General features: G+C 42.2%; 2 protein-coding genes across 5 annotated transcripts in view; one reads left to right on the forward strand and one right to left on the reverse strand.

Annotated features, from left to right (window-relative positions):
• Window positions 1–16,449, reverse strand: part of ENTHD1 (ENTH domain containing 1) — a 39,503-nt gene extending 23,054 nt beyond the window's left edge. Inside the window, exons 1-6 of one of the 4 annotated variants that reach the window (XM_079994573.1) lie at window positions 16,359–16,447; window positions 15,857–16,019; window positions 12,595–12,669; window positions 9,640–10,099; window positions 6,891–7,100; window positions 4,065–4,180 (exon numbers count right to left, since the gene is read on the reverse strand). In XM_079994573.1, the coding sequence (XP_079850699.1) occupies window positions 4,065–4,180; window positions 6,891–7,100; window positions 9,640–9,988 (675 nt within the window). In that variant the 5' untranslated portion in view covers window positions 9,989–10,099; window positions 12,595–12,669; window positions 15,857–16,019; window positions 16,359–16,447. Of the gene's footprint in view, window positions 1–4,064; window positions 4,181–6,890; window positions 7,101–9,639; window positions 10,100–12,594; window positions 12,670–15,856; window positions 16,020–16,235; window positions 16,325–16,358 lie in introns of those variants that run through there. The other 3 variants (XM_079994575.1, XM_079994572.1, XM_079994574.1) reach the window with 3 other exon arrangements.
• Window positions 16,450–19,010: 2,561 nt separating this feature from the next.
• The window catches only part of GRAP2 (GRB2 related adaptor protein 2), a 51,070-nt gene continuing 44,282 nt past the window's right edge, over window positions 19,011–25,798 (forward strand). The window contains exon 1 of the mRNA XM_079994597.1: window positions 19,011–19,255. The gene's annotated coding sequence lies outside the window, so the exon portion shown is untranslated. The remainder of the gene's footprint in view (window positions 19,256–25,798) is intronic.

Here is a 25,798-nt window from a genome sequence, read left to right on the forward strand (position 1 = left end):
AGACCAGCCTATCTCCCTAGGGAGTTTACAGCTGTTATGCTAACTGGTGTGTATGTGCCACCAGATGCCAATGCCAACTTGGCTCTGGGATGCCTGCAGAGCCTTATCAGCAGCCAGCAAGACAAGCATCCTGAAGCTGTGCACATCATTGCGGGAGACTTCAATCATGTTGAACTTAAAACAGTGCTCCCAACGCTCTATCAGCATGTGAAATGTCCCACAAGGGGGGACAAGACACTGGATAAAGTTTATTCGAATGTAAATCACGGCTATAGGGCCTTACAGCTGCCACATTTGGGCCAGTCCGACCATATGTCTCTGTTCCTGGTACCAGCATATATCCCACTCAGGAAACGGGCTCCCACAATATCAAGGACTGTTAAAATCTGGCCTGAAGGCGCTATCCACCAGCTGCAGGACTGTTTTGAGAGAACCAATTGGGATATTTTCGATCGTTCAGACCTGGAGGAGCACACGGCGGCAGTTCTGTGCTATATCAATCACTGCACAGACACTGTCACAGTAAACAAATCCATCCGGTTTTATCCCAATCAGAAACCCTGGATGAATAGAGAGGTCCAGTGCCTGTTGCGGGAAAGGAATAGGGCTTTCAGGTCGGGCGAGGTGCAGCTTTACAGTGTGGCAAGAGCAAACTTGAAGAGGGGTATTCGACGGGCAAAACTGGTCTATAGGCAGAGGATTGAGGATAATTTAAGGAGTAACAACACAAGACAGATGTGGCAGGGGATTCAGCATATTACCAACTACAAACCTAACCTTGGTGCTGTCGATGGTGACCCTTTGCTGGCGGAGGAGCTTAACTTTTTCTTTGCTCGCTTCGAGAAGGAGCCACCTGAGACGCCGGTATTACAGCCACCAGCCCATAGGGGCCCCTCATTCACTGTAGAGGAGCATGAGGTGAGACAGGTATTGAGGATGGTGAATCCGAGGAAGGCTGCTGGACCTGATGGCATCACGGGAAAGGTGTTGAAGGGCTGTGCGGATCAGCTGGCGAAGGTCTTTACTAAGATCTTCAACAAGTCCTTACACCAGTCTATTGTCCCACCCTGCCTGAAGTCGTCAACTATTGTTCCTCTGCCTAAAAAATCTACAATCAGTAGTTTGAACGACTACAGACCAGTTGCACTGACTCCAATCATCATGAAGTGTTTTGAGAAACTGGTGCGCCGTCATATAATTTCCTGTCTTCCATCAACTTTTGACAACTACCAGTTTGCATACAGGGCAAATAGATCCACGGAAGACGCTATCACTATCACTCTCCATGCTGCTCTGTCCCATCTGGAGCAGCCGGGGAGTTATGTGAGGCTGCTGTTTGTGGATTTTAGCTCTGCTTTTAACACTATCCTCCCCCATAGACTGGTGTCCAAGCTAGAGGCGATTGGACTCTCCAACTCCACCTGTCTCTGGGTTTTGGATTTTTTGTCAGAACGTTCTCAGAGGGTTAGAGTGGGGTCACATATGTCCACAGCCCTTAGCCTTAACACCGGCTCACCACAGGGTTGTGTGTTGAGTCCCCTGCTCTATACTCTCTATACGTATGATTGTACAGCCATCTATCCCAGCAACAAAATCATCAAGTTTGCTGATGACACTACGGTGGTGGGGCTCATTTCAGGAGGGGATGAGTCCGCCTATCGGGACGAGGTGGAGCGGCTTTGTGTTTGGTGTGGAGAGAACAATCTGGCTCTTAATACGGCTAAGACCAAGGAATTGGTGGTGGATTACAGGAAAAAAAAGGCGGACATTCAGCCCTTGTATATCAAAGGGGAACGGGTGGAGAGGGTGGCGGAATTCAGGTTTTTGGGAGTGACTATCGATCAGGGCATGACTTGGAGCGCAAATACCACTGCTCTGGTGAAGAAGGCCCAGCAGAGAATTTATTTCCTCAGACTTTTAAAGAAGAACAATCTGAGTGAGAGACTGCTGGTGTCCTTCTACCGAGGCTCCATAGAGAGCATTCTCACATACTGTATTTGTGCCTGGTTCTCCAGTTGTACAGCTAGGAAGAGGAAGGTGCTCCAGAAGGTCATAACCACAGCCCAAAGGATTATTGGTCATCCTCTCCCATCTTTGGAAGAACTGTACGGTTCCCGTTGTCTTAGGAAAGCAAACAACATCCTGCAGGATGCATCTCACCCGGGATACAGTCTGTTTGCACTACTGCCTTCTGGCAGGAGATATAGAAACATCAAGTCAAGGACAAATAGACTGAAAAATAGTTTCTATCCAAGAGCTGTGGCCTTTTTAAATGCTGTAACTCGATAGTGTGACCTGGGAGTTTGATGGGTGTGGGTGTGGGTGTGGCTGGAATGTGGTTTGTTTGGTTGTTGTTGTTGTTTTGCTTTTGTTGTTTTTAAGGGATGGCATCCAATTTCGTTGCACTTGTGCAATGTTGCACTTGTGTAATGACAATAAAGAATCTATCTATCTATCTATCTATCTATCTAATAAAATTAATGAAGGAATAATATTATTAAACAAAACTCTTGCTGTTTCAGCTAGGCTACAACTACCTATGCTTAGGAAAACACCACACTTTTTCACACAGATGCAAATCCACAGATTACCTATGTACTATACACAGAAGTTAGGAATTAAATGATATTTATTGGACTTTCTTATTAGGATTTTGAGCCATAGTAAACTAAAGAACATTTCGGCACTGAGCTGAAATAGTTTTGCATATGAGAGAAAGTCTATAGCCACTTCATCATCCATCTGTAATTAAGGACTTCACATTTTCCTGTCCTGTCCTGTTTCTGAATCGAAAATGAATGGCTTGGCTGCCCATTCTAGTTTGTTCATATATGACTGAACTATTAACTTCACACTACCCAAAGCTTTAATACTCATTTCCTACACTGGTTTGATTGACTCCCAATTCAGTAGTCGAAGGCCACATGTTGATCTAGATTGTGCTATGATTTCTAAATTATATCTGTAAATTTAGAACTGCTCAGTGCCAGTGCACTTTATCTAAATTTAGGTAATGAAATTCACAAGTAATAACCTGTGTCTAGGAAAATCTGCCCCAGCACTCCCCAATCCCCATTTTTTCTTTATGCAGGCCTGGCACAAATTCCTGAGCAATATACTATACGTCTCACAATTGTGGCCACAGTCAACATTACCACCAGCAGCAGGTAATGCAGTTCCAGTTAAATGACTGCTTTTGACTTCAATCTGAACCCCATTTACCTGGCAGTAAGCCCTATTGGCTTCAGGCCAATTGGCAGATCAACTCTGCATTACAAAGATGTCTGCAAACATGACATGAAGGCTGCCAACATCAACTCCGCCATGTGGGAACCCTTTGCAGATGACCACAGTGCCTGGAGACAGACAGTCAGGTCATGTATCCATAGCAGTGATCAGAGGACTACTGGGAGGAACGCAGAGAGAAAAAACTTCATGGCACATCTGCAGCAGCACAACCGGACATCTTCACCTGCCCCAGCTGCAACAAAACATGTCTCTCCCATGTTAGTCTCTACAACCACAGCAGGCGCTGAAAGCTTCCAACAGTTTGACTTTATCCCCAAAGGCACACTCCTCCATTGTCTCCTGAGACAGATGGATGCCAACTACAACAAACTGTTGTTTTAGATTATATGTTTGTAATGTTCATATGTCACTACAATATGTTCTTTTTTAACAGGGCCACAACTCATAAATCTTATATTTAAACAGTAATGTTCATTACACAAGTGGCTTGTTGCAAGTGTTAATTGACCTGGGATTGCACAGAACAGTGGGGGGGGGGGGGTTGATATAGGAGCTTAGTCTATACGGATAGACTAATGGACCCTGGGGGTTGCTGACTTCCCTCCCAAGTTACATTATATAGAATTACCACCTAATGTTGCAATTCTGTACACATAGGAGTAAGCCCAACTGAATGTTGCAATTGGACTTGGCTCTTAGTTAACATGCATAGGATTGCTCTGTGAATTGCAACAGGAGTGAAATACATCATAGGCACATTTGATTAAATGCCATATTCAAGTATGCCTTCCCTTCCAATGGAGTGCATGATTTACCTCTGACGATACCTTGGCAACAGTATTAAGTGCTGTTGTATCTTGGACTATCTCTGCTTTGCCTGATGCCTGAACTGCCTGGCATAGTGCTCCTGCAGATGTCTTAGTGGGAACATCTGTCAAAGAAAAGTACTGTTTTAAAACATATTTTGGTAAAAAGAAAAAAATAGGCAGATGTTAAATTTTCCAGAGTTAATTGGGCAAAAAAAAAAAAGCCTCTCAAGTCTTGTTCAGTCCATTAGCTACAACGCCGCCTGCCAGTGGTTGGATCGGAATGCTAAAAGCTTTTATAATTTTCCGTGATAAGCAACAAACCCAGACAGAATCCTGTTTACCTGCTAACTCTGCTTATATCCTCAGTGCGTGAAACAAGTCTCATTTTTTTTTCAAGAGGGACAAATTAACATAAAGAACAAACTGTTCTGGTTGTTTATGTGAAAATTATATGGAAGAAACTAGAAAATTAGGGCCAGTATCATCCCTCTCTCCCACCAAATATTCCAATTAGTATTTAAAAGGAGCATTATTACTGCAGCATGGCAAGCATGTGTTTCACATTATGAGCAGCTAGGAAGGGATTTAGAGACCATTTGAAAGATAATGGAAAAGTTTAAAGGCTGCAGTCCTACAGCAGGGATATTTTATGTGGAAACAAATGAAAATGGATAGCAATAAATGAACTGATGCTGCAGTTTCTGCATTAACTGCTGTTTCACGTTTGAGAGTTCTCTTGTACTCTATATCTTCTAATGGTTAACAAAGAATTGTTTAATATGATACATTTATCTGCTTGCCTAATGCTGCAGGTCCCTAGAAATTACTGTACTACAGAAGGCCATTTACATGTTACAGCTCAGCTCACATCTACCTAAGAGACAGACATATCTACTGTTATTCTTGCATTGCTCTGTTTTGCTTCCATCTTTGTACAAAGATGTGACTCATACGTATGTGCACATTGTTAGAAAGTAACATGAAGCAGCAGTAAGTAAAAAGATGTCTTCAAACCTGGCTCAGCAACATAGAGAAGCTCACTTCTCAGGATCAGTTATGGTGTTTGGATGACTGGCTTCATCCGTACATTCATTAATGACAATATGCAAACAGCATTGACTCTCACAGTAAAGAGTCAGCTCCTTCCATGCCGTGTGTTTTAGGCAGAGTTGCCATTTTTTGTTCACTCCATTTTTACACAGAATCCTGATGATGTTGCCAGATTGCTGCATTTCAGTATTTTCTGGGTTGTATTCCCTTCTTTTTTTAGACCTGGTTCGTGGTGATTTTTAATTCTTGGCCATAGTGTAATTACATTTCCTATCCAGTGTGAACTAGCAAAACACCACTAAAGCTTTTTAAGAGATATTGCCCCTTTAATTAAAACTGTCTGGTGGTTTTTCTTTAATTAATTGCTTCCTGTTTCCTCATGGGTCAAGACATACCTGAACTCATCCATCATTAGACAGCTCCAGGTTCTTTGCTAGGTAGTTTAATTCCCACTTTCCACTTTGAACCAGAAACTGCTCGTTATTTTTATTTTTATTTATTTTTTATTAGCACAATTTTAGTTCTGCAATTGTGGTTGTGGGGGGAAACCCTACGAATTATAAATAATGTGCAACTGCTCTGGCTGCAAAGAGGGCAGAAAGAGACTTTAGCATGTCAGAGAGGTCAGGTTTGATGGGCTGAGTTGCAAGGGGAGACGTAATGTCAACTTGGATGGTGAAGGAGTTTATAGGAATCAGGGGGCTCACAGTGAAATGGGGAGCTATGTGCTGGGTGGCTTAGCAATCGCTTAGCAGGTTCCCTCTGCAGTGCCCTCAGCTTCCAAACCAGCTACATGTCTGCTCTAAGGCTCCTCTGGACTGTGCCAGCCTGTGCTTGATAAGCCACAAAAATGACTGGAATTTGATGGAAGCAGCAAGAAGCCTCCCATCATTTGGGCACCATAGGAACTCCCCTTGCTCTAGATCTGTGGCAATTGTCATCTCATCCAGCAAGTGCTTCTGCGCATCTTTGTGCAGAATAATTGAGGCATCTCTGGTCACAGCATCTCTGCAGTGAGACTACAATCCTAGGTTACCATTACCATGGTATAGGGACAGGTACTGTGGGAGGTTTATGAGCATATAGGGGAATATTAAGTGCCATGTAGAACCATAAAATGACCGCTCCCCACTTAAAACGGGGGGTGCCCTTTGCGTGGACGCGTGCAGCCCCTAGATCTGGAGCGGCTCCAACAGCATAGGCTTGGCTTTGCCTTCCCTCAGGTGGGATACCTGAAGGTCTCCGCCTACCTCAGTCAGTTGTCCAATCCCACCTGGGGGAAGCGTTGCCAAGGAGACCAGGCCAGGTAGGGGAGGGATTACCTGCCCACACAATAGAGGAATGATCTTACCTGGGAATCCTCACTTGGGAATCCTTACTTAGAACCATAATTATAATTGCATTTCCAGCTGATTGTAGAAAAGCAATGTTTTGCAGTGCTAAAGGGTTCTAGCATGGAAGGGCTATTATGCAGCATTGTGCAGCATTTTACTGAATGTGGTGGTAATAATCCTTATCAGGAGACACAATAAATTAAGAATATAAAAGAGCCCCGTGGGATCAAACCAAAGATCCAGCTACCTCAGCTTTCTGTTTCCCATGCCAAGCAGATGCCTCCTTGCTAAATCACCCAGTTGTTGGTTGGTTTGTGAAAGATGCTGAGGCTAGGAGACAGGGATTTAACCAAGAATACCAAGTGGCTCTGAGGTCATGCTGGAATTTCAGTCACTAAAGCTCTGAAATGCAAATACTTGCTTTGCAATTTAAAGTAGTGCTGCTTACGTTGGATGTTCTCTGAAGGAGGGAATTCTGACACAGGATCCGAGATAGGCATTGATGGAAAGTAAGCTTTTTCAGTAACCGTTGTGGGGGAAAGCATTGCATAGGAAGTGCGCCGCCTAGTCCGACGTGCAATTTCACGTTCATTGTACAACAGTTGATCATCTTTTAATAAAACAAGGACTTGCTTAGCCTTCTCCCTCACATGATAACCTGTTGAAAAAGATTAAAGAAATGATTTTTTTTAGTGTACAGTTTAGTGAAATGCTGACTAGCTCTGTTGTAGAACTCTATAGATACAGAAGATGCTGAAATTTGTAATGATGGCATGAAGCTCTTGATACATAGGATAATGTGCTGGACAAATATTCAACAGTTGGTATACATTGGTACATACGGTATGTCTATATATTGTAAGTATTGTTTAAACTAAGACATTATTCATAATCATATCAGAGCCCTTGTCCTCATTCAGAAAAAATATAAATATATTTTCAATGAAACAAATGTTTTAATATCTGTTTATTTATTTTTAACCATCTATTATTTTAAATTGGCCATGCATGTGGAAATAAATACCAAAACACATATGCAAAGTTACTTTACAGTACAACCCTGGGTATATCTACTCATAAGGACGTACCACTTTGCTGAATGGAATTTAGTCCCATGCAAGTGGATATAGGCGTAGTAACCAACTAAGTTTTCCTCAGAGTGGGTCCATTGAAATGAATAAGCATGACTGTCTATTCTGAGTAAAACGTAGTTGAATGCTACCCTATGTTTGCATCTTCAGTTCCCCATGTGGGAGAAAAAGTTTGATGCTATCCTGGCTCCCATCCGAAAACACGCAAGTGGAGGACATTACTTGTAAGAAAGAGTTATTTATTCAGGCAAATAATGGTACAGGCTCATCAGCAAAGATAAGACCCAGAAGTCATTGTTCAGGAGTTCAAGAACAGGGCAAGAAGTTCAGAATTAGATGGAAGCAACAAATGCCAGTATTTCCCAACAAGTTTTCACACCCTACCCAAGCTTTTAAAGATGAGGTGTAACATGCTTGTTCATAAGACTTGCTCTTCTTGCAGTAATGTCTGGATTGTAAATGCATGCTCCTTCAGGTTGGGTGTGCTCCTGTTTGCAAAGGTAGTGCCTGATTCTAGACAACAAGACTGCACCTTCCTGCTCAGTTAGCACTGCCTCTAATTCCACCTCCAAGCCCTCTGCATTCCAGCTCCACCACCCAATGCAGCAGAAGTCAGAGTGGAGAAGGGAAATTCCCCTTCCTTGAACCCAGCTTCCCAATATTCAGCCCCCCACCCACCCTTTATTCCTCTTCCTGAGTCTGTGTCTGGCAATCCAAGCCAAATCTTGACTGCTGCAGGGCTCGCAACAGATGCCATTACAGCTCAAGCAGATCTGCTTCTGCTGACTTGGCATGGTGCTTGCAGTCCAGAGGGGATGGAAACTTGACACATGATAGCCTATATATTGCATCTATCGTACGGCTGTCCAAATATTGCAAATTATATTTTAGCCAATTTGTGGATACACTTTACCATAGTTTGTGACTTTACCTACTGCATAGATTTATATAATTTAAACCCTGCTGCAAAGAAAGATTGTTTTACAGTTGAAATAGCTATACACCAGGTATCACTGACATCGTGATTTATGTATCAGTTCCAAGTGTTATCAATCTAAAGCTAAACAGCCATTGTGTCTTGCAAAATAATGAAATTATTTATTATCAAGTCACTCTGTCACTCATGTAAATAGGTGATGAAACAATACAATAACTTTGCTTCAGTATTTCAAAAGCCATGCTGCAATTCTCCTTCAATATACAAGTTTCTCATCCTGGAGAACACATAAATAAAAATACTTGGCACATCTAAATCATTAAAGCACAAATTAGGTTTGTCACAGTTGGAATTTGTTTACATGCATCATATAGGGTTGTAATTCATCTGACAGCAGATATTCATAGAAAGACTCAGAGTTGATGGACTGTTTGCTTCATCTACCAGCTGCTGATATTCTCAGCAAGTGCTGTTAATAATTTAATACATTTACTAGTGCAATACATTAATTATTCATGGCACTAACAGTTTTTCTAGCATTACTGGATTCATATATGAATTTACATAATTTTCTTTTAATCCAACATGTCACCTATTTAATCCATCCTGCTTGATGCCTGGCAAAAAAAAAAATGTTAGCGTCTATATTCTTTTTCAAGCAATGGATGCTTTAATAATATTTATCCTTATATCACATTTTGTACAAAGGGCCTCATAATCCTTATTTGACTCATATCATCTAGGATCTCAGCTCTTTGCAGGGTACGGGATATTCAGCCACTTGCTCCTCCGTGAGTCCGTTTTGATCTCCTATTGCAACTTTTGGTAATGTTCAAGCAGGTTTTACTGCATAATACGCAGTAGCATTTCCAAACTCTTATTACCCTGTGCTTCAAATGGAGATGACTGAATGTGAATCAGCAGTGTGTGCTGGTACTGAGCAATGGACATGCACATGTCTCTGCACATGTCTAAAGCGTCATAGCTTTTTAATCCCTCAGCAATTTTATGAATATGTAAATCACTTGGAGACCTTCAAATACAAGACGATACATAAGGTCATAATAAAACATAATAGTACCTTCTATGTTCTTAACCGCCAACACACACACATACACAGAGCACAACTTTATTTTAAGGGAATTCTGAAAATACTTGGGTAGTTTTACCTTGATCCTTTCCTGCTTCATCTAAATGATGGAAGTCCTTCAACACCTGGATATTAAAGAAGGCCTCTTGACAATTCTGAATGACTTTCTTTGATCCATTCTTGAGGAGATAATCCAGAAGTGTGAGAGACTTGTACACATGCCTCCAGTTCTTTCCATGGTCGTTCAACCTATGCCATATCATGCTCATAATCTCAGAAAGAGAGACAGCATTAAAAGTCAAGTCACTTATCTCTAACATCAGAGAACTGGAGGGGCCCCAGGGGTCATTAGATGTTGCTTCTCTGACTTTTACCTCGGCTTCAGAATAATTCTTCACAAAGTTCTTTACATGCCTCCTGAGTGCCATGAATGCGGCGAATGGTTCCTTGGTTTAAAAAAAGGTTGAGAAATGCTGGGAGTTTTTTCCTGTGATGTCACTCTCTTTCTTCATTCTCCCATGGAGTAAACTACTAAGATTCTGAAAAAAACAGAAGAGCAGGAAGGAGATTGTATGAGAACATGCAAGTGTTTTGAGAGAAAAGGAGTAGGTACAAAGAACTCAGAGCTGCCACTTCCTTAAAGAGACGCTCTGCCAGAGCTGACCCAGAATATTTTGCTGCTTGATTATTATTATTATTTGAATTTATATACCACCCTATACCCGGAGGTCTCAGGGTGGTTCACAGAATAAAATCAAAATATAAAACCACAAAATACACAATCAAAATAAAAACAACAACCTGATAACCCCCCCCCCCCAAACAAACAAAAACATTTTAAAGGGGCATAGGATGTCAATCAAATCAACCAAAGGCCTGGTTAAAAGGGAACATTTTTGCCTAGTGCCTAAAGGTGTATAATGAAGGTGCCAGGCGAACTTCCCTGGGGAGACCATTTCACAGACAGGGAGCCACTGCAGAGAAGGCCCATTCTCATGTTGCCACCCTCCGAACCTCTCCAGGAGGAGGCACATGAAAAAGGGCCCCAGAAGCAGATGTGTAGGAAGGGGGAGCAGTTCACCCTGGGTGTCATCCAAGAGGGGAGGTGACAAAATCTCCCTGGCGGATCGCCACTGGGTGGATCACCATGCCCCTGGGTGCACATCATGTGCGCCACTCCAGGTGTCTGAGCGGCTAGCTCCGCCGCTGCCCAGAAGATGATCTCAGGGTCCAGGTAGGTTCATATGGAAAGAGGCAGCCCTTGAGGTATTGAGGTCCTGAGCCATTTAAGGCTTTATAGGTAAAAACCAGCACTTTGAATAGGGCCCAGAAACTAATTGGTAACCAGTGCAGTCGGACCAGGATCAGTGCAATACGCTCAAACCGCCTTGCTCCGATGAGCAGCCTTGCCACTGAATTCTGCACTAGCTGAAGTTTCTGAACTGTCTTCAGAGGCAGCCCTCTGTATAACACATTGCAGTAATCTGACCTTGAGGTTACCAGAGCATAGACAACAGTAGTTAGAATATCCCCATCCAGATAGGGATGTTGTTGGACCACCAACATCAGCCGAACCTGATGGAAGGCACTCAGGGGCACTGAGTAAGTAAGTAATTTTATTTACGGCCATAGGCCCATACAGGTAAAAACAACACATAAATAACAACTTGTGCACGTGGGGAAAACAGCCACTAAAACACCACTATAACAATAAAATACTATAGAATAGAATGGCATACTACGCCTTAGTTAGCTTGTAGTGCTCCTTGGCGTCGCTTTTGGGTAAGGACAGCGACCAGGAACCTTGCCACTTTCAGGGTCGTATGAGTATCCTTATCCTGCAAGAATTGGGCAAGGTGGAATTTTGGTGGGGTGCCCTCTAGTTTCTGTATGATTGATCCCAACAAATTTGCCCGTGGCACATTAAACAGGGGGCAAGTGAACATAATGTGCTGGAGCGACTCCGGTGTCTCCTTATCACATTCGCACATGGCGGGGGCTTGACCCTTTGAGAATCTATGTCTCAGGACATTGGAGGGAAAAACGTTGAACCTCGCTTTGGTGAAGGCCAGTCTATGGGCAACAGTCGAAAGGGAGGAGAGGTATGATGGAACGCAGTAAGTTAATGTGATACCAATGTTCTGGGGCGAACAAACACCTCCCCCCAGCATGTAATTTCGCTGTAGATCGATGTCATCCAGTCTTTGGCGGATCAGTCTTTGAGCAGTAATTTGGTCTAGTTTTAGGGAATCTGAAGGAGAGATTCCATAACTCAGGAGTTTGGCATGAATTCTACTAGTCCAAGGGCTAGAGAATTCATCTCGCCATAAGCATTGGACAAGGTAGTGGTTTGGTAGTCTATGCCACAATGATAACCAATAATTGAAGACTTGCTTCCACAGGCAAGTTTCTAAGGATGCGATCTTCAATTCTAGTCGCATGGCTGCGTTGCTTACACACAGAGGGAGCATAAGGAGCCGACGTAGGAATTGATTTTGCAGTGTCTCGAGAGGAACAAGATCTGTCATCACAGCCCAAAGCGGGGCAGCATAAGCACGGCAACCACTTTTGCCTTGAACACCTTTAGGGCCGAGGGAACGTGCAAAGCTCCATCCGAAAAAAAGAATCGGAGGAGCGCATATGACAGAGTTTTGGCCTTGTTAAGTAGGTGTTGAGTTTGGGCTTTCCATCCCAAATTGTATTGAAAAATAACTCCTAGGTATTGGCACTGAGGCCACTTGAGCCTCGAGCGAGAGCAAAGGATCCAAGAGAACTCCCAAGCTATGAACCTGCTCCTTCAGAGGAAGTGTAACCCCATCAACAGCAGGCAATCTCCCACCCATCCAATCTAGGGAACCCACTAATAGCGCCTCAGTCTTATCTGGATTGAGGTGTAGCAGCAAATGACACTTAGGCTGTGCTCCCAGTTGTGGTGCATAATCCCCAAGGCTGCCACCCAAGGCAGAAAATCCCACGAGTGCCTTTCCCCCACTCTAACAGTAAAAATACAACAACAGTAAAGTAAATAACTAACCATTTTTTGCTCTTTCGTGACAGCTATCTGAGGCAGCTGCTTCAGCCACCCTTACAGTAGGGCTAACCCTGGGACCTGAAAGGCAGACAGAAATACAGGTGGAGAAAGCAGCCTGTGGATTATTTTGTCTACTGTGCAGCAGTAAAAGACAAATAGCATCTCTCAATAAAAAAGTGCTAATGCAGAATAGATGAGGTTGATAGAATTGATAATACAAAATAATTATATCATTTCTCAGTAATCAGAAATCACCAATACTGTGATTATATTTGAAAACTTGAGGAAAACAATAATGAATATCTTTAGTAATCTGTAAAAGGGAAAGACACTACTGGGATGATATTATTATTATTATTATTATTATTATTATTATTATTATTATCATCATCATTATTATTAATAATAATACCCCGCCCATCTGGCTGGGATGATGCTAATTCTAGTTCCAACTAGGATTCCTTGACACTAATTTAATAATCTTGGTCTATCAGAACAAAACCTTTATGTTGCATATTGTTCCCATCTCTATGTTAATAATAAATGCTTACCTTCTGAGGAAAGAACTGTGTGAACTAAAGTTGTGCAAATTTAAAATATTATTACAGCCTGTATTATTTAGTTTGGATAAGAGAGCACCCAAAACAGAAAGGCTCCATTAAAACTTTGCTTTTCCTGATCCTACAAACCACAGGATTATGGACTTGCTCCTTTCTCCCCTCTTTCTCATAGACTCGCTCCTCCTTTTCCCAGTTCGTGCAACCAGACTTTGCCACAACGACCAAAATATGGGTTAGCACTAGTCAGGATCGGCTCCAAATACTGGTTTGCAAACCTATTTCAAATCATGGTTTTGGAGACAATTCATGATTAATACTCACCCACAGATGAGGATTCTGACACCAAAGGAAAACAGGAAAGGTACATCAAGCATATTCATTGTGCAGCTTTCATCATATACTAAAGACAGATCTCTTTACCCTGGACTTTGACAGTTAAAGTATTTTGTTTTGTGGGAGGAGGGAGCATGCAACTTTACAGCCCATTCTTAATGGTTTGGCAGATCAGAATAATCATGTCTGAAATAATACAAGACCGTGCAAACAACTCTGCTCTGTGTTAGGCAAATTATTAATCTGCACAGTAGGTTCTGCTGCTTCAGAATAATTCATGGGGGCTGCACTGGCTCCATGTAAGCAACAGAAAGAGAGGGAGAGAGGGAGAGAGGGAGAGAGAGAGAGAGAGAGAGAGAGAGAGAGAGAGAGAGACATGGCCACCCTTGACCTTCCAGAAGTTTTGGGACTACAACTCCCATCAACACTAGCTAACAGGACCAGTGATCAGGGATGATGGCAATTGTAGTCCCAAAACATCTGGAGGGCCAAGTTTGGCCATGCCTGCTAGGCATTCTGTTGATCCTGATCTCACATCGCCAAAGCAGAAATGTAGGACCTTTTTATGCAACTGCAGAAAATGAACTAATCATTTCTTGTCATCTAACATCCTGAGTGGCTCTAAAATTAAGAGGAAATGAAAAAAGGAAAGCCAAAGCCTTTGCTAAACTGTGGAACAGTGTTTCTGTGTACTGATTAGCTTGACTGTTGGGTTTCACAGCTGGCACTAGCAACTAGGAGAGCATTTAAGTTGTTGCAGTGAGGGCATAAAAAGAGTATGCAGCCTCCAAAGAGTATAAATCCTTGTGAATTGCTAGTTCACAGCTTTTATGAAATGTTCCTCCATCTCCCTTCCCTTCCCTTCCCTTCTTTTCATTAGTTGGCATCAGGGTGAGTAGGTCTCTGTGCAATTCCTGACTGAGTCACCAGAAAATATTGTCACAAACATGTATCAAATTGATTTCAAGCTCTGACATGCACCCAGCCTCAGCCAGAGATACAATCTATAATCACATTTTACATGCGCAAATGGCAAAATATTAAAATTCATGACAAATGTGTTGCTTGTTTTTCATCTCGCATACTAGTGTATCCTAACAGCGTTGTCCTTTCTGACCACTATTATGTTTCAATTAAGTGTGTTTTAAATCCAAGGCTAAGTTGGAATTTGAAGTAAAAATGTCACCTTATAAATTTTCCAAAAAATACACGAGGATAATTATCCTTTTGATCACAGAATACACAACCTCAAGTAAGCTAGATGGAAAATGTAGTGTTTTAATTAAGATTTGCTGGAAACAAAAAACAAAGATGCTAAGACACAGGAGAGAAAGGAATCTTTATTAGATGGGTATTATACATTCTACCACTTGCCATTTCTCCTTGTTTGCACTTCAAATGCAGCCGATTTTATCTGCATTGCTCATGCAGAGAAAATTTTCATTTTATAATGTGTTTCAATGAATCTATTAAAAATTTCAATCAAAGGATTTGTTCTTTGGTTTGTATGTGTCACTCTCTCCTTTCAGGCAGATGCACTGTGACATTGGTTATCCAGCAGCAAATATTGATCTGTTTTTCACAAGCCAAAGATAACTCTGTTGGAATCATAACTTGCTACAAAGGAACAGTTGACCCTACTGCTTTTTTGTGAGTCAATCCCAGCCTGTTTTGATTTTTATGAGACTACTTCTATAATTTGTTTTTACAGTGCTCTCCTGACCAACAAACGTAAGTCAATATATAGCATAATACTGTAACACAGTTGTTTGGCAATAGCGTTCCAGGAGGCAGTAAAATTCAACCAACACACTACAATAAAATAAATTAAAAATAAAAAGAAGTATAATTATCTGAAAATCTGGATTATCTGAAAAATATATGTGATGTGAATACAACGCTAGTGGGATTTAAAGAGGCACTGTAAAAAAAGAAAATAAGTATTGTTTATTAGAAATAATGGGAGTAAGGAGGAAAAATGGCAATATGAAAGAAGGGAATGTGTATTAAAGGTATAACCACGGATGATTGTCAGAGACGCTGAAGGAAGTCAAAAAATAACTATGATTTGTTGTATGCGGGATTAAATGAAAAATTGGATGGAAATTTATAAAATGTATAACAATAAAAATTACTATAAAAATAAAAATAAAAAGAAGTATAAATAACAGTTGCAAATCCACAAGAAATTATCTGGGGGACAACAACAACAACAACAACAACAGTATTTATTACGGCCATAGGCCCATACAGGTAAAAACAACACATAAATAACAGCTGTGCACGTGGGGGGGGAAAAAAAAAAATACTTGCCAGCACATTATAATCTTAACTGAGCTCATGAAAACCAAAATCAAGTAAGTTTGCCTCACCTCTCCAGAAACAAAGCTTTATAAACTGGCTCACTTTGTAGAAAGGCCCTCTATGCTTGCTCTGAGACACACATATTGGCGTCAACATACTAGAAAATAGATGGCAATCCTTTTAACATCCCACACTCCTGGGTATATTTTTTCACATGATAAAAGATAAAACCTAGTACACACAGAACGGTTTTATAGTTTCAATCCTCAGTATATAAAAATATTTTTTTTAATATTATCACATGGGTTATCTTATGCTACTTATATTAGATATTATATTAGTCTTATTGCTGATTTTTGTTTCAGCTGGGTGGAGTAAAAATGCTATAAATCCAACATAAATAACACAGTTCGTTTTTAGTAGACCATACAGTATATAGAGGCACACCAAAAAAAGAGAGAGTACAAATTGGGTTCCAAAAGCGAACTATTCCACCCTCTGCTGAGCTTTCTCCAAACTACCAATCACAGCCCCATACAGAGTATTTTTTCTCCACAAATTTTGTCCTACCTGGCAAAACAACTCAGCTGTGACAGTTAAGACATTTCCCCCATGTATTTGAAACTGCCATCAGTCATTTGCAGAGCCCACCCACTCCTACTCACCTTCCAATCAGAACGTTGATTCTAAAGCCCCTCCCATTTCCTTGTTTGCCATTTAGAGATTGGTTGGTCCACAGCTTCTGTCACTTGTCCTAGGCCCTACCTTCTACAATTCCCAATAGCTGACAGCTAGCAATTCCAGCAGCAAACAGTCACCCAGTTCCACAAGAACTGAGCAGTTTCCTTCCCAGGCAGAAAATAAGGAACAAACTGTGTGCACAATTGTGCAGCCTGCTAATCACTGGCTAGCCTTTATAACAAGTGTACTGTGCTGATTTTTAAAATGAAAGATTGTTTGAAAGACCTAGGCCAGAACTAGTTCACTCCTCTGGTTTGAGATTTGGTGTGAACTGACAAATGTATTTGCATGAGTGTTTCCTACTAACAAAGATTAAACTGCATCTAAATTTTTAGGATGGGAAATTGACATCTGCAGTACTGGGTAAGGATTTGGTTTTGATTCTATCATTTGGGAATTGAAACTGTGATGCTGTTTGCCTTTCTCCACCTGGATGGTCACAGCTGGCCAAGTTTGGGCCAGATGTTAGATCTGTTCATGACATAACAAATATGAATCTAACCACATGTCAGTTACTAGAAACATGGGAACATGCATATCTAGTACAGTATGTGAAACGCCCCATCTAGGATTCCTTGTAGGCTTTTAGCTACTAGTCCGCCCTGTGATGGAAATCTCCTGATTAGCTTCACCTTGTTGCTTCTGAAATGATTAATATTGATGCTACAAAGATTATGCTGAAATGATTGACTCTACCAGGATTAATGCTGCTGCTGATTAGCCTTTGTAGAGTGTTTTTTAAATAATTTTAGTGTGTTGTTATATGATATATATAACTTTGATCTTAGCTGAAAGACGGATTTAAAATAAAGAAATATGAGGAGTAGCTGAGAAGCTGCATAACTAGCAACCAGATGCAATCATGCATCTGCCTTGACATTGTCCATTGTTTGCACTGATAAATATGTGTACACAACTTTCCCAGCAGTACTGTGATTTATTAATCAGAACGTCAAATCACAACCTAGAGAAGCATTCCTGTTTCGTTATTCTGACAGCTCCATCTCATTCTATCTGCTTTTCCACATTTAGGTTGACTTTCCTACTATGCTCCCACCAGAAGGTGGGATTGTTTGCTATGAAACACATATCACATTGACAAACATGTAAACAGAGATATTCTTTCAAAAGTATGAAATCTATGGTGATTTTTAAGGCAATGTTATGATAATCAAATCTGTCAAATTACCAGTGTGTGTGGATGCAGCCTTAATTTTAAGCATCCAGTATATAGCTCTAGAGGCCACAATTCAGCAGAAATTTGGGTTCACAAACACTTTTGATGTCATGTTTTTAGATATGTTGTAAGCCGCGCAGAGTGGCTGGGGAAACCCAGCCAGATGGGTGGAGTATAAATATGATCATTATTATTATTATTAAGAACATAAGAAGATCCCTGGTGGATCAAACTGAGGGTCCATCTAGTATAATATTCTGTGCACAGTGGCCCATGGAAAGCCCACAAGGAGGGTGTGAGCGCTACAGAACTCACCTCACTTATATTCCTAAACAAAGTTGGTACCCATTGCTAAAACTAATGGTAGCAAATTCTATCATTTTAGTGTGGGTTGCCAAATTAAGCATGACACTATATTGCATTAATGCGATTAATGTGTCTAGGTTGTGACCCTTTGGGAGGCCTAACCCTTTCCTCACATGTTTAAATCCCAGTGAAAGTCATCCCTCATCCCATCCTTTCCAGTGAAGTGGCTATTATTCATAGGAGGGGAATGCAATGCTATTGCCAATTCAGTGCAGCAAATAGCATTCTTCAGTCCCTATAGAACAAACTAGATATTACACAGGAGATGCACCAACACTGGTGATTGCCAGCAGTAACAACCAGTGGCTTCAATTTGGAACAAATGGCCTTCCAAATGGTATTGGACTACTGTTCCCATGACCCTGACCGTTGGCATGCTGACTGGGGCTAATGGGAATTGTGGTGCGACAACAGCTGGTGGGTCCTTGGCTTAGACAGAGATCATATATATTCATGTCCGATAGATTTTTCAAGAGCTTTTAGCCATGATAGCTAAATGGAACTTCTGTGTTCAAAGGCAATGTGTTTCATAATATTAGGGGTTCCCCCCCGCAAGCAAGGAGGTCACCCACCACTTGCCCCCCCCCCATTTCTGAACTCATATGATATATGCTGCTCTTCTTCACCCACCTAGAAAGATACTTTGCCCCTCTGTTTCCACCCCCCTGCCCAAATTTCCCCGTTATGCCACTGATTATTTCCCATGCTCTGTGACGTTGTAAAATAAGAGGAAATCCAAATATACCAGAGATGTGGCAATCCCATGCACAGGGAAATTTCTCAGCTTCACGGAACTGCAAAACCATACATCACTTGACAGTGAGAAAAAATAATGAGAACCACAGCAGTTAACCAGCTCTTAGCCAACACCCAGCTTTCCGAGTTGTCACATCTGAGTTCCTCCATGGCTTGTGATTGTGGTTTCCTTCTTAATTGTGTGATTGGCTGAACCTCCTTGCGAGTGGGTAAAGGAGGGGGGAGTCGTAAGTGGTGAAAGCCTAGTGTGACAGTGAATGGCTTTGAAAAAAAATATACTTTGCAAGGGTCTAGTCTGAAGGAGAGAGTGAGGCTGGTCATGTGTCATGGAACTCCATCATAGTTTTACTTCATAAATTCTGCAAGGACGAGATCTAGTAAAGAGGAGCAAGTCACCTCTCTTTTCCAGCTCAATCTGCTACCAGAGGTATGTGGTTAATGTTTGCTTATGATTAATGAACATTAGGCAGAATGGGTAAGACCTGCAATAAAGGGCTGCAATACATAGTGATCCTGCCGAGTGCTCTAGCCAGTGGCAACGGTGGGGAGATTCAAAATAGTTAGCATAACCTACACAATTCACACTTTCCAAAATATGTGAATCAAAACATCCTTCAAAATTTGCACTTTTCCGAAATTTGCACTGCAGTTCTCCAGTCAAGCAACAGGTACAAAATGCATATACTAGGGTAAAGTGTGCATAAAAAACTGAAGATATTGGTGAAAATAACATACAAAAATACAGTATATTACAGAGAATTGCCATACAAAAATGTATATGTAATGCAAAATTGCATACAAATGTGTAAGTTAGGCTACATTCATGTTAAAATGCTGATGAATTTTCATGAGGTCTTAAAAAAAAAATACAGACTGATGTGAAAATGTGGTGAATTGAACTTAAGATTGGACAAATGAGAAACCGATAGATATTGAAATTGACAGATTTGTCCATCTCTACTAGCCAGCCATGGTGGGACGCAGGTGGCGCTGTGGGTTAAAGCCTCAGCGCCTAGGACTTGCCGATCGAAAGGTCGGTGGTTCGAATCCCTGCGGCGGGGTGTGCTCCCGCTGCTCGGTCCCAGCGCCTGCCAACCTAGCAGTTCGAAAGCACCTCCGGGTGCAAGTAGATAAATAGGGACCGCTTACCAGCGGGAAGGTAAATGGCGTTTCCGTGTGCGGCTCTGGCTTGCCAGAGCAGCGATGTCACGCTGGCCACGTGACCCGGAAGTGTCTCCGGACAGCGCTGGCTCCTGGCCTCTTAAGTGAGATGGGCGCACAACCCCAGAGTCTGTCAAGACTGGCCCGTACGGGCAGGGGTACCTTTACCTTTACCTTTACTAGCCAGCCATGTTTTATTTCAAGATATTCCGTTCCATTCTGCCTCTCCCCCCAAAGTTTTCTATTTCTTTCTCCCCCACCCCCTGCATTCCCTGGCTGCTGAACATGCTCAGTCCTCACTGGGATGTGTTTTGGGGGGGAGGGGGGTCCCCCTGGGTTTACATTTCCAAACAATTCCTGCCCCCACTTCTGCAAACCTTGAGGTTTGCATGTTGATAGCTGCCTATTGTGTCCATTTTGGCTACATTCCTAATTCCACATCTGAGCGCACTTTTAGGGTCGAAGCAGATGTGATACTTGTCACATAGCTTACCGCTGCAAAGTTAGCTTTTATTTAACAAATAGCTGGTCTTAGGGCAGGGTGAGGGATGTGTGTGTATGTGTGTGCACCATGACCCAGATCAGGACTATGAGTTGACAGATGGGGGGTGTAACTCTTTGCCACTTCCACAGTCCTAATCAGAATCCTCCCCCCACCCCCAGCAGCTGCTATGCTGCAAATGAAAGCTTCCACGTGTTGCAGACAACAGGTGCAATGGCTCCTGATTCAGAGTGAGACTATGGTGGCGCAAGGGTTAAAACCCCACTCCCCGCACAGTCTCAATCTGACACCCACCACTACTGCCAGCTGAACCTAAAAGCTAAACCAGCAGCTTGTCCTTGTGCTACTGTTTTGTTAAATAAAATAAAGCGAGACGGCAGCAGAAGGACAAGCTACTGATTCAGCCCTTAGGGTATAGGCAGAATTATTTCAAGCCATGGGCAGGAAAATACATAGAAGAAAGTTAGGCAATGTAGAAGAGAATCCAGCTTCAAACCAGCACAAAGTAACCTTAGCCCTGGAAAGCTTTTCAGCTGTACACGTGGGGATAGTTTGGTCTGGGTCATAAATTGACCAAATGACTTTGTATTTGCACTTAGGGCAAAGGGAAGGCAAATGGGCTGTTGAGACTTGGTCCCCAAACAAACATAATTAGTTCTTTGAAAGTCATTCTTATGAATCTTCTCAAATTTCAAAGCACATTACAGTGGTACCTAGGGTTGCATACGCTTCAGGTTACATATGCTTCAGGTTACAGACTCCGCTAATCCAGAAATAGTACCTCAGGTTAAGAACTTTGCTTCAGGATGAGAACAGAAATCGGGCTCCAGTGGCGCAGCAGGAGGCCCCATTAGCTAAAGCAGTGCTTCAGGTTAAGAACACTTTCAGGTTAAGAACGGACCTCCGGAACGAATTAAGTACTTAACCCGAAGTACCATTGTATATCTAAGGGAGGCAACTGCACCAGGATGCAGCATGGTGTGAAAGTAGGTCTGGGGTGGCTCACCTGTGGCTCTCCAGGTGTTGTCGAACCCCAGCTCCCATCAGATCCAGCCAACATAGCCAATGGTCAGGGATGGCGGGGTGTGGGGTGTAGTTCAGCAATATCTGGAAGGCACAGGTTAGCCACTGCTGTAGCAGAGTATCTGCTGTGCGGAAACTTCATTCTAACTCCCCACTCTGCCCTGCTGTCTTCTGCTGGTTTTGCACAGTATGATAAGCTTGTCTGGTTGGTTTTTTTTATCTTCCCTTGTACAACAAACTGTTGCTCTTTCAATGGGAGAGCTGTTCAAAGCAGATGAGGGGATCACTGTCATGTTTATAGTTCATCCCTTCTTGTTGTTGTACTTTGAACGGCGTACCTTCCTGTTCTATGAGTGAGATGAAATATGCCGCACACAAAATGTCATTTTTACGCTAGTGTGATAGTCCCAATATTATGCATTATTAGAGTGGAAATAACTGTGTTGGATTAGAGTTCCATCAAATGGCCCACCTTCTTGCCTACATTCTCTTCACTCTTTATTTTTTAAAAAATAAAAAAATATTGGGGGAGTGTGATTTTATTTCCCCGTGTATTTTTATTTTTGCTGCTCTTCTAATTTAACTTCTTGAATCACCAGGTGGATCACTCTGTTACTTGTGTTCCATCTTTCCCCCCCGATCTCCATTATCTTCAATTGGTTCAATTTACAGTTCTGGGTTATTGCTATTTTTTGACAGAGTAAATTTAATCCTCTCCCATTCAGACCATTTTCTCCTTGTGGCAATGGGGCCATCCCAGAAATTAGCTAGCTGACTTAAGAGGCAGCAGAGTGCCATCAAACACAGGAAGCTGTAGCCAAAGCCCCATGATCCACCTGGAACAAAAAGGTCTGACGCAGTGTCAACTGCATGAGATTCCCATTCAGGCATTAATTTTCTCTTACTACCTTCAAAAATGCAATCTCCGGTGTAGGTAATTGCTGAAAGATGGCCTCGGTAATGCCAAGAGCTTTGGCTGTTCACTATTATTAGCTCCCATCAAATCTGCAGGGTACTAAGTTGTTACACCTGTTGTGATTATTGCTACTTCTCACCTTCCCCCTTCTGGGCTTCCTTTCAGTTTAAAATGCCGCCCCCCTTGTAGTAACCCAAGTTTGACTGTCAATGCAGGTCATTGTCAATTCACCTGACTAAAGGTAAAAGGTAAAGGTACCCCTGCCCGTACAGGCCAGTCTTGACAGACTCTGGGGTTGTGCGCCCATCTCACTCAAGAGGCCGGGGGCCAGCGCTGTCCGGAGACACTTCCGGGTCACGTGGCCAGCGTGACATCGCTGCTCTGGCAAGCCAGAGCCGCACACGGAAACGCCGTTTACCTTCCCGCTGGTAAGCGGTCCCTATTTATCTACTTGCACCCGGAGGTGCTTTCGAACTGCTAGGTTGGCAGGCGCTGGGACCGAGCAGCGGGAGCGCACCCCGCCGCAGGGATTCGAACCGCCGACCTTTCGATCGGCAAGTCCTAGGCGCTGAGGCTTTAACCCACAGCGCCACCTGCGTCCTAATTCACCTGACTAGATGCCAACAAATGAGCTCACAGATGGCTTTAAGTCAGGAGTCCCCAACCTTTTTGGGCTTGCCAGGCACATTTGGAAATTGGTTGAGGAAATCGTGAAATACCTCTTTTGCAGAAGATAATCAAGCAGTACTCAGAACACCCACCCACCCAAAGAAACAGACAAAACAACTATTGGCCCCAACAATTAAAACACAGACAAAAGCAGACAACATCCCCCCAAAACAGGCACACCCATCAAATAACCAAAAAAAAAAAAAACTATTTAATTTAAAAAATGGGATGGGCAGGTGCTAAGTGGGGGGGGGGTGCTTAAGGGCACTGTTGTTGTTGTTGTTGTTTGAATTTATATACAGTGGTACCTCGGGTTACAGATGCTTCAGGTTACAGATGCTTCAGGTTACAAACTCCGCTAACCCAGAAAAAGTACCTTGGGTTAAGAACTTTGCTTCAGGGTGAGAACAGAAATCGTGCTCCGGCAGCGCACGGTGTATTTTTCAGGATCACCCTGGCTTGGTCTTCTCTTCCCTAGTAATAGTTCACATAATTCCAACAACGGGAAGAAGGAAGCCTTTATTACTTCTGCTTTATTTGCCCATGAGTCCTGTAAACTTGCATTCTCATTATCATGATCCATTAGCCTGGGTGGATTAGAATGAATAAATAAGCTGAATGTTGTTATTCTTCAGATGCGCATGTTGAGGCATTATTAAGAAGTGATATGACAGAGTCGTACAGCAGTAGTTCTCAAACGTTTTTCTCTGAGCCACACTTCCAAAATAATAATTTGGAAAACAAAAAGAAACAACTCCTAGCAATGCTTGATTTATAACATAGAACACAACTACTTTATAATATGATCAGGGGACAGCCACAAAGTATAAAACAATGCCGCTACATAAGTACATGAATCATTTCCAAAATATAATTATAAACAAGTCTTTTACATACTATATGTGCTTTAAGTATTATACAAACTCAGTGAGAGGTATGAGCTTGCTTTGCTGAATAATCTCATTTATATTAGGTCTAATTTGAGAAAAATTCATCTCCTCAATAACACAAAGAAGCCTTTCTCTTTTCTGATTTTGAAAATCCCTGTTCACAACAATATGTCATTAAGAACTGTAGAAGTAGCCAGTACTCTTGAAAAGAGGAATGGATACTGTTTCTGCTTGTATATCCAAAATGAGTTTAGTCACTAGAGCAGGCTTCCTCAACCTCGGCCCTCCAGATGTTTTTGGCCTACAACTCCCATGATTGCTAGCTAGCAGGAGCAGTGGTCAGGATGATGGGAATTGTAGTCTCAAAACATCTGGAGGGCTGAGGCTGAGGAAGCCTGCACTAGAGGCTTAAACTGGGCTGCAATTGACTTCTAGCTGTTGTGGCCATTGGTTGATGAAGATATTATTCCATATTCTGCAAATAAAATAAAAAAATACTATACTATACTGTACTATACTGTACTGTACTGTACTGTGCTATGCTATGCTATGCTATGCTATGCTATGCTATGCTATGCTACAGTGAAATGTTTAAATATTTCTTTGATTGTCCTTGAATCTTCCTGTCACACTTGTCATCCTCTCCTGCCACACCCCTTGAGAACCACTGTCATTCAGCAAAAAGGCTTGAGCATAAATTCCAATCGATTTCAATCTGCCAGATAGTGCTGCTGTTGCTGTTTATACATGTGCTACATATGTTGGCATCTTTCAAAACCAATCTGATATTATATGACCTTCTGACTTGACGAGGGATGGGGAAACTTTGGCCTCTTGAATGAGGTCATTGGGAGAGTGGTGCTGCCCAGAAGACTTGCATTCTGCTCCCAGCCTCGCTTGCCGGGCTTCTTCCCCCTGGGATCCTGCTCTCACTTTGCATGCCCTCAAAATAAATTTAAAAAATTGTCCAGTGGCACCTTAGAGACCAACTAATTTTGTTCTGGGAATAGGCTTTTGTGTGCATGCACACTTCTTCATGCAAGCTTATATCCAGAACTAACTTAGTTGGTCTCTAAGGTGCTACTGGACAATTTTTAAATTTTTAAATTAATTTTATTTATTTATTTTGACTGCGTCAGACAAACATGGCTACCTACCTGAATCTTTGCAAGCCCTACCCTTTTAATCTGCTCTCCCATCTTCCACACCCTAGCCATGACTGGGTCCTCTGATAGCAAGTTCTTCTCCTTTGCCCTTTCTCTTTTGCCCCGCCACACACATCAGATCTGATGGGACTCTTGCTAGTTTGAAATAAAAGCATACAAACATAGGAAACTCTCTTACACTGAGTCTGGCCACTAGTCCATATAGCTCAGTATCATCCATGTTGACATGCAGTGGCTCACCAGGGCTTCAGGCAAGGGATTCCTCATCCTTCCTGGAAATGCAGCAGATTGGATCTGGGATCTTCTGCATGCAAGACAGTTGCTCTACCTCTGAGCTACATCCCTTCCCCAAACTGTACAGCGAAGTACCGTACAACACTGGCTGAAACTAGATAATAAAATAGTTGCATTGGTTAATGGCTTTCAGCCTTCAGGATATTATCCCTGCAGTATAAGAAAGGATGTGTGGCCTTATTCAAATGCTTCCAGCATTGACTTCTGGCTAGATGAACTACATGGAGCCTGCTAATTAAAGCAGCCATGGTTTTGTCCTTGTCATGGGAAAATGATCATTATCATCAAAGCTAGAGTCAGTGGAATACTGTTCTCCTGCAAAAAAAAAAGTCAAATCTCTAAGGAAGCG

The sequence above is a fragment of the Podarcis cretensis genome (assembly GCF_951804945.1).
Source record: "Podarcis cretensis genome assembly, chromosome: 10".
Taxonomy (NCBI): domain Eukaryota; kingdom Metazoa; phylum Chordata; class Lepidosauria; order Squamata; family Lacertidae; genus Podarcis; species Podarcis cretensis.